Genomic DNA, 10,352 nt, shown 5'->3' with positions numbered 1-10,352 from the left:
AGGGGGTCTATCTGCAATTAACATATTAACTTTCTAGTGCATTTGCTCAAAGATTAATGGTAACTCCACACCCCATAAATCAATTAAGAAGCAAGCATTAGCCTCCAGTAAGCAAGTGACAGAAGTCAGGAGCAAACAGTCATCATAAGAGAATGCTAAGGAATAAGATTAAGTTCCTGATGGACCCACCAATACACCAAAAATCTTAGCTAAAAACATAAGCCAACATTGACAAAAACCAGTTGACCACAAGTTGGTAGCCAAAACATGAAATGTTCTTTAACACAAACCCTATGCCCTGGCTCCCAATAACATCAAACTCATTTAAGACATCCCAACAGAGTTATTCACTTAGTTTTTTGCACTTGACATCCATCAGTTTACTCTGTTTGACTTCATTTGTCCCCAGTTTAGCATCTCGGCATTATATCTTTTATATACAATGGACTCTAATCTTATCGCTTTTTCTAATCGGTGCATGTTGTACATGACCAGATCATCATTTAATCCTAAATAGGTTGCTACGATGCGTGAAAAATATTAAAAACTATAAACTCAAATACATGAATACTTTGTCGCAATATAGAATATGAAAATACATTTTTATCACTAGCAAAATTATAAGATATGCTTGTACAATGAGGAATAACAAAAAATTATGTCGATCAAATTTATAAAAGCTTACACCTGTTTGGATTGTAGGATTCCGTATGTGCAGGGACCACAGTAGCGAATGAAACATCTTCATGATTCTCCTTCATGGATTGTTAAACCAGTAAGTGAATCCCAGGAAAAATACAAAATTCCACTCAAGTGATGAGAGGTCGACATCTTTACCCTTAAACTAAGGGGCATAAAGGGATTATGAATAATGAGTGCATCAAAAATTGAAGAAAATACAAAGGAATGAAGACTTCACCCCCATGAAGCAGTACTCTTTGAGATATTATCAAGAAATAAAGCCTTTGATCCACGGTCACTTGCAAACTCTCCCATAACAGCAATTGTCGCTGTACTACTCCCAATCTTCTCGATCCCTCTCGAAATCATACAGATATGATTAGCTTCCACAACTACAATCACTCCTCTACCAACAACAGAATATATAGTTTCAGCAATTTGCTTCGTGAGTCTCTCTTGAACTTGAAGCTTGCATCCATAGAAATGAACAATAGAATGTATATAAGATCTCTCAATCACTTCCTCCTCTTTCTCACAATAGTAACCAACATGCACCACACCATAAAATGGAAGGAGATGATGCTCACATTGAGAACAAAAGGGCAAGTTTAACTCTGAATGAATCCCACCTATCCTCTTAGGTGAATTAATACTACGAAGACTCAAACCATTCAATTTAGGCTCCAATATTGACTTCTTAAAATTCATTAGCCAATGCACATAACGGTAGGGGGTACCCAAGAGCTCTTGCCTCATCGGATCTTCACCAAGAGATTGAAGAATAGAGGCAACTGCCGAAATCATAGCAGATTGGGTAACACCTGACTTGGACATTTTCAAGGACCTCGATGGACACCAGTACTCAAGAGAAGAACCTGAATCAACATTTATACCTCTAAATTTGAGGAGAGATAAGAAATCATCCCGAAAGGAATTGCCTTCATTTTCAAGAACACCGGAGCTTGAACACACCGAAGATTGAACCCAACCTTGCATTTCAAACTCAGAAGGGTGCTTTGGATCAAGATTGTTCTTTTGTGTTTCGGGGAATTGAATGTGCCAACACTGAAGGACAACAGAAACACCAGCAGGTTTTATGCTGGTTTGTAGAGCTGAGCAAATTTCGTTAGCCAGTCTTTGTGGATCTTGGAGTCTCTTAGCAAAGACATCGGCTACTCTTGAGAGTTTGCTTAGTCCCACAACTCGATGTCCCGCTGGAATGTAACCGATGTGGCATTGGATGCTGAAGGGCAGCAAGCAGGATTCGCAGAAGGAGAAGAGATTGATGTCTCGAACGACCACTAACCCGCCAGTTCCTCCGGCATAGCCAGCAGTGTTTTCTAAACCTGCTTCAGGGAATAATGCACCTTCTACAATGTCTTTCACTTTCTGACCATAACCTGAAAGCACATAAAAGTCTATCAGTAATATTTTAGGGTGTTTTATATAATAGCCCCTCAATCTCCAATAATTTCATATTTGTCCCTCAAATCATTAAAATTGCTCATGCGTTCCTCAAATCGTAAAGGGTCTTGCACTTTGGTCTCAAGATTACTAAAATACACTTAGCTTATGTTCTTGTGAATACAGTCCCTACATCTACGAGTTTTGCTAGGCTAGTCCCGATCGAACACTGCAATCCCGGCATCACCTCTTGGCTTTGTACAAGACTGCTCTCGGACGAACACTGCAATGCCAGTTTCAACACCTGTGCAGCTTGCTTGCAACTGAGAATATTTGGTTGGCTCATATACCATTTGTAGGAGACCTAGGAGCACTCATCCCTAATCCAAATCTCTTCTAAACTGACAATTGATCCCATTTAGTGAAGATGTGACTAAATGGACTCAACTAGCAAGAGTGTCAAATATGCCAAATAGATATATCATTTGTTCCGGAATGTGAACTTTAATCATAGAAGACCAAGAACCGAAACACGTGATAAAAACTAAGAGACGCCCAATTTATCAAAAAAACACACTCTTCCACAATGTCAGTCATTAGATATACAACTGACATACTGAACTGAGTTTTGCTTCAACTCGGTAGCTGGACTAACATATATAAAAAAATTAGATACATTAAAATCTAAAAGCAAATCTAGAATAGTTGACTGACACGAATAACTTAGTCCGTTGAGCAGGATCTAAACTTCAAGAAGATAAATGTTGTGGTAAAAAAAATCAGTGCCAGCAATTCATTATAACCTTTGATTTAAGGTTTAAGGCTTTAACTACTAGGACCTTCTGTACCATGGCAACCCATCTCTTTCACTTCATTTCCTCCACACAGGAGAAGTTCAATGTTAAAGATTGCGGGAATAACCTTTCATTCCAAATCTCTAGGTCAGGTTCGTCGTCCGCTTCCTACATATAGCTCTTACAAGAACCATTTCTCTGTCAAGTCAACAATTATTGACCCTTTGCTGACTCAATCCATGGGATCATTTTTGCACATCAAACCATTCCAACTAACTCTCCCTCATCCTTAACTGAAGCAACTTCCAGATTCCTATGAATCTATGACATTCTAATTGTGTATTTTAGAATATTTGCAAATCATCCATCTCAACAATCTCACTTAGCTACAATCATTTTCCGGACATGTTTCTAGATTTCCATAAAGGGTTTTTTCAATATTAGTCCTTTAAATCATAAAAAAGTTGATATAAGTCCCTCAAATCTTTATATTTTGATATTAGTCCCTCAAAGAGCATTAACATGTTTGATATTAGTCTCTCTGTTAATTTCACTGTTCATAAACATGCCTAGTTAGGTTTAGGCTAATCCTAGGTGATTAATTACCTGAATATCCCCCACCCATTTAGTTAGCGCACCCAACGTTGATTTTAATGGAAAGAACCCCTGATTTTTATGGGTTCACTGCAATTTTACCTTTGGGGAGAGAAGATGGGTGAAATGGGTTTCTTAATGGGTTCGGGTTAGTAAGTTGTGGGTTTTGAGTTTTGTTAGATGAGGAGCATAACTATCCACTAATGCTCATGGGTAAAGAAAGCAAAATATTATCTTGCATTTATAACCCCAAGTAATCACATCGACTAATTAACATATTAGTACTATTTGAGAGACTAATATCAAAATATGAAGATTTGAGGGGCTAGTATTACAATATGAAGATTTGAGGGACTAATATCAAAATACATATGATTTAAAGGACTAATATCTAAAACCCCTCTTATAAAACATGTCGTGTAGTACAGTCATGTAGTATAGTCGTCTCCTATTTTTTCCATTTCAATTTCAATAGTACCCTAGAAGTACTTCTCCATTTTCTAACATGCTGCTTTGATCCTATGGACATCTTCTTTTACTTTATAAAATGCAGAAAAGCAAACATGTTCTTTGTAAACCTTATCCCACTCCTGCAGTCCTAACTCCTAAGTCCTAAGCTTATCCAATAAGAACCTCATTACATCCACAAGTGAATCCGTACTTTGATGTTAAAATGTCTTTTGAATATCAGAACCTTATACTATATGTCTATATCTTACACAAGAGTAGGATACTCATGTGCTCTGGCCAACTACTGCATGGCAATATCTTCAAAATCCTTTAATTTGGCAACTGACTACTTACACTTCCAATTTTCATTCTCTTCACTAATTCTCTCTATCTATTTAGGTGTTGATCGGATGATACCAGCAAGTTTTGGATACCACGTCAATTTTCTACAAAATCCTAACCTTTTCCAAATATTTTGAATGAAAGTTGAAGGGGGGGGAGGGGGGGCACTTCCTACTTTCTCCCCAAGATCTCCAGAAAATAGGATTTCTCACATAGGATGTTGCCAACATGACAACAAATGCCAATCTGAATCCTCTATACACAAGGCGCAAAACAAAACGAAAAAAAAAATTGGGCCAGTATTTTGAACCTAATCCTTAATGTGCAACATGTTTTTTCCATAAAATCTTGAGAATTCCACAGAAAAAACAGCCCCTTCGTGTATATCCTAATGTTATTGGGTTGTTTGTTTCCATGGAATTCTCAAGATTCCATAAAAATTGTAGGTCCTAGGATTTTGTTGGGTCCAAAATCCTCAGCTTTGTTTTGAGGGAAGTTTGTTAGGGGAAGTGATTGGGATTTGATGTCATGTCAACAAAATCCTATTAGAAATCATCTCTTCCAAATACGCACAACTCATCTCAGCCAAACACACCCCAAAACTATTGAAGATGCAGTTAATGATTTGCTACTCAAAAAGGTAAGGTGATTTTCTAATTCCTAGTACCAAGTTCTGTATCTTCTTCAAGAGTGACAGTACTGCATCTAGGCCACATCAACAGTTTTTATTTTTATTTTTTTTTCAATGTTTGCTAATTGAGTCAATTTCATAGCATTTTTACTCGTGTCATTTAGATGGTGACAGATTTACACTTCGCAAACTACAAACATTTCACGAATAACTGACATGAAACCATCAACTCTCTTCTTAACTTTAGTAACTGCTTTAAAATCTTCAATATTCCTTCTTGTTAATGATTGCTTTCCTTTTCTAATGTCACCAAGAAGTATATCCGTTCATGTGTGTGTACCACTTGCATATGCCTTGAAACTTTGGATAATTTGAGAGGGAAACAAGATCTGCTAAGTTGACAGTTAAGAAGATTAATATCATGTCTTCTTGTGATATTCTTGTTTCTTAATTCTTTAAGGGCAGAAGAGCTTTTCATAATAAAGGACTTAACTTTATTATATATGTATCGTGATTCTTAATTAGAAGACTGACATGAACATGGACAAAGGGGTCTGCATGACCAATTAATGTGACCTGGTATCGTAACTGAGAGATGCTTGATCCCCTTGAATTCAACCGTTGTCATTTCGTGGATGAACTGACGGTATGTCCTTCACATAGTACAACCTCTTTGTCAAAATCATGGAATAAGAATTTCCAGTAATTGGAAACCCACAAATTATAGATGCTATCTATCAGAACATAATGGAACAGATAATGTAAATCCAGTACCTTATGTAGAAAGAGAACGAGTTTTCAATTGCCTGATTACTCAGTTTAAAGTAAATTTTTTACTTGCAACAGTTTTTTAAATGCTCTCACGTTTGCATAATCACCTAATCGAAACATACTTGCATTAAAGGAGACAAAATACAGGTCCTCAAAGACTCAGAGAAGAATTGAATGAACTATGCAGGCCAGGATAAATGGTAAATTAGCTTGCAACTAAATGTTCAATCCTACTATATTAGCCTCTAATTTGACGAAAGGAATTTTCTGGATAAGTCGGAGCAAGGACATCAACAAAGAAATTTCTTCAAAAAATATATTCTAGATCTCTAAACATTATTTAATGGTAAGAAAATATGGCAATTAATTTCCAGGACCAATTTTCAATATGTAAAGACATAAAATTGACTCTCATTCTCATAAGAGGTATACAAAGTTGCTCAAGTTATCATGGTATAAAACTCATGAGTCATAATATAAACTTTGGGAGAGAGTAATTGAGCCAAGACTAAGAAAGAAGACAAGTGTATCAGAAAAATCAATTTAGGTTTATACTCGGAAGGTCAACTATGAAACCTATACATATTTTGAGATGGTTGATATAGACAGAAGAGAAAGGATCTACATATGATTTTCATTGATCTAAAAAAGCTTATGATAGAGTGTCTAAAGATGTAATGTGGTGAGTTTTAGAAAAGAAACATGAATCTAATATATATATATATATATATATTATATATATATATATATATTAAAGATATGTATGATAGAGTAATAACTAGAGTAAGAACTAATGAAGGAGAGACTAAAATGTTTCCTATTACAATAGATTTACACCAAGAGTCAGCCTTAAATCCTTATCTTTTTACATTAGTTATTGACCAACTTACTAGGCACATCCAGAATAAAATCCCATGGTATATGTTATTTGCGGATAATATAATGTTAGTTGACGAAACTACAAGAGGTATAATTTCTAAAGTAGAAAGGTGGAGACAAATTTTTGAATCTAAATGTTTTAGAATTAATAGAACAAAAATAGAATACATGAAGCGCATTTTTAGTAAAACTAGGAAAAAAAGAGTCTATAGTACATATTGATGATCAAGAAATATTTCAAAGTAATCATTTTCGCTATTTAGGATCAATCATTCGGCATGATTGTGAGATTGAGGATGATCTTGTCCATCAAATCAAATCGGGATGGTTCAAATAGAGGAGTGCTTCCGGAGTCTTATGTGATCGTAGAATACCAATAAAACTAAAAGGAAAACTTTATAGGACTGTTACAAGACCAACAATGCTTTACGGGTCAAAGTGTTAGCAATTAAAAAATAGCACATGCTAAAAATGAGTAGCATAAATGAGAATGTTGTGATGATCGTGTGGATATACACTAAAAGATAGTATAAAAAATGAGTGCATCCATAGTAAATTAGATGTTGCTCCTACTGAGGATAAAATGAGAGAGACTAAGATGATTTGGTCATGTACAACGGAGACGTCTTAGTGCACTGGTTAGAAAAGGTGATAGTATAATTGTTAATAGGGTTAGGAGATTTAGAGGTAGACATAAAAGAATTTGGTTGAAAGCCATTAAGAATGATATGATTATGTTTAACTTAACGGAGAAGATGTCTCATAATAAAATAGAATGGAAGAATAGGATTCATGTAGTTGACCCCAAACATTTGGGATAACGGCTTTGTTGTTGTTGTATAAGAGATATGAAAAACAGACTTCTGGACAGAGCTACTGTTGAGTTGTAATGTTATAATCTTGTATATAGTTCATAAATTCACCACATCTATCCGCTCAAATAATACAACGTTTGAATTAGGTACGTAAATGGAGAATCATTAAACCAAAAGCTAAAAAAATAGATCCAAGCTTTTAGTGATAAAGTCAGTAGTAACAGATATCTTCCGAAGAGAATGGGAGATCCATTTGAAACATGTAAAGTGCACAAGCATGTTAATCATGTGCCGATAAACATAGTAGAGAATAACCAAAATAAGTAGGTATATCTAGAATGAAGTTAATCTACAACGATAGTATTTATTCCTGGATCTACTATGAGAATATTTATTCCTGGTTCAAATACAGCTATCATAAAACTCGTAGGTTTCTATCAGGTAGCTGGAAATCTATAATTTACAGCAAGTCAAGAGGTGACCAGTCTTTTTTTAATTTGCAAACAGAATAAAACGATCCCAAAGCATCAGCCATCAGGTACCATACTAAAAACGCCAATATTGTTAAAAAAAACAAACTAATGCTTTACTTTTTTACATTCTGTGAGAATTTATTTCTCACCTACGATAATAAGAATCTATGATGTGTAGCCGCGTCATAAAAGATATACAAAGTGCTTAAAAACTTTGGTACAAGCTCAAGATACGACTATAATTGGTAAGGTTGCATGTTTACATCATGATCATGCTAAGTTGCAAACCTAACTAGCACCTAACATTACAAGACAAACCTATTTTTAAGGAAAGAAATTGTCTCTCTTAAGCAATGCTAATTTCATCAGTATTAAGTATACCCATGCGAAAGGTGAGAGTTGTGTATAAAAGGGCTTTCTTTGTGCATAAATGTTGAAAGTTGGATAATGCAGTTAGTCATGCAAGGTAATCACGGAAGGCGATTGGGCTGGGGAAAATTGTAAAGATTAATCTTGCTTAATAAATTTACGTGGTCATTGAATGATTAAAGAACAGAGATGGTCTACAATCTCATATACTTCTATGCTACAACAAACAAAAGCGAGGGATCCACCATGACTCATAATCTTTTACAGTAGTTCACTGTAAAAGACCCCGAACCTTTGCTTCTTATGTACAAAAGTAGCATGGAATTTATAGCATGGCTAACATTACCCTATGATAATACCATGTATAGCAAGCATACAGAATCTTCGAGTGTAGACCAACTATATCATATCATTATATTAAAAAAAACAAGAAAAAAAGTCATTTTATAAAAACGGAAAATCCAGAAGACAAAGAAAACGCTGTTTTGCCTAAAACCCTTTTTTTTCCCCATCAGAAGGCACATTAACAAGATATAAATATAAAGCTGGTGTAAACAAGCAAATCCAACCTGAGACAACAACTCAAGCAGAGCCCTAACGCTACAAAACAATGAGAAAGCAGTGTCAATGATTAGTTAATTGACTACAAAAAGAAACAAAATGCGATTAAAGCGAAACATCCACATCAATCAACCATTCAAAATCCAAGAAGATGAGGTTTTGAGAGATACACAGATCCTATTTCCGCAAAAAGCACCAAACTTTACCTTTGGTTCCATCTCTGAAGGCCTTGGCAACGCGAAACGGCGTCCTCTTGATCCCCTCTCTCTCGTGATCCTCCCCCAATCCCTGAAGCAAGACCTTGACTGCCTCCTCGATCTCCTTATTGGATTCGGGTTCGGGTTCGGATCCGGAACCCGCCCCGGAATCGGATCCGCAGTCAGCGGAGAGCTCGAGGGCCATCTCCTCCACGAATCTGATGTCCTCAAGAGCTCCCATTGGTTTCGAGCAAGATTTTAGAAGAGAGCAGAGAACAGTGGGTAGGGGAAGTCTGTGGTTATCGAGATCTGCAACGCGCTCGATTTCTGTGTATATGAGAGAGGATGAGATTCGAAAGAGATGGTGGGATAATTATTAGATTGGACCCGCGGTGTATTTTACCGCAAAACTGGCCTTTTGGAGGCGTTGGGCGAGGGGGCAGGAGGCGAGAACGAAGATGATGACCGGTGGGGCCCCAGAGCGGGTGGGGGTAGGCGGGCGAATGGGGTCGGCAGGTTGGACTCGGAACCGATCCATGGGCTTTTAGCTACCCACCCCTCCCAAAGAAGAATTTTTCGATGTTAGCCCCTCAAATCTTCTCTAATTTTGTGTTTGACCCTTTATGGTGAAAGTTGAGCGTTCTAATTTTGCGTTTGTATGTTCGTTACGCGACAATGAGAGAGAATTGAACGTCAATTCTAGCTTCTCATTTACCCGAGCCAAGCATGCGTCGGCCAGGAATGAGCATACCCGCTTAAGTGGATATCAAAAAGTTAAAACGACTTCCAACTATGTTCCGGTTGCTTATTACTTACCCGAATCATCTTTTATCGTTCGAGCTCCATCCTCTAATAGCATCCAAACATGCATATGAGGGTGAACAGTTCATTCTATTCTCATTTGACTCGATTCACGCGTATCAAATGAGGCGTAACAAGAATGTGTTTGCCAACTCCACACAGATCTGATTAAGACCATAACTAGATTAGGATTGAACTGGGGTGCGAGATGATCTAAACATATTGTAGCTAAGGGTCTCTTTTTGAACTGAAAAATTGATCCAATCATGGATCAATCTGTCACGCCCATTTTAAGCTCTTAACTAATTAGCACCCCTATCCTGGTTACGATCAGAGTTGCCAAACAATCTCTACTACATTCCGGCAAAATGTGAGGCTCCTTCACGGGCCAAAAAGCATCACTGGGAGTGCTGATATTTTTGTCTAAACTCGCTTTACATATATGGACGATGAGAACCTGAATTGCTCTGATAATATTATATTCCAACCTTTTAAAAAAACCCAGAAATTATTGCGAATATTGAGGATTGTAGTAGTATTATGCCTTTTTAACATCCCTCATTCCCTCTTTTATGCTCATCCTTGCTTTT

The 10,352-nt window shown here is 36.7% G+C and overlaps 1 protein-coding gene across 1 annotated transcript; it reads right to left on the bottom strand.

The window, feature by feature from the left end:
* Positions 582-9,666, bottom strand: LOC109839630 (GTP cyclohydrolase 1). Its single transcript, XM_020408133.1, has 2 exons — positions 8,971-9,666; positions 582-2,081 (listed from the first exon to the last, which is right to left on the bottom strand). Exons 1-2 carry the CDS (start codon positions 9,200-9,202, stop codon positions 916-918), a joined length of 1,398 nt encoding a protein of 465 aa, XP_020263722.1. The 5' UTR covers positions 9,203-9,666; the 3' UTR covers positions 582-915.

This window comes from Asparagus officinalis, chromosome 4 (assembly GCF_001876935.1).
Source record: "Asparagus officinalis chromosome 4, Aspof.V1, whole genome shotgun sequence".
Classification (NCBI taxonomy): Eukaryota; Viridiplantae; Streptophyta; class Magnoliopsida; order Asparagales; family Asparagaceae; genus Asparagus; species Asparagus officinalis.
This window is presented reverse-complemented; position numbering and strand designations above follow the sequence as displayed.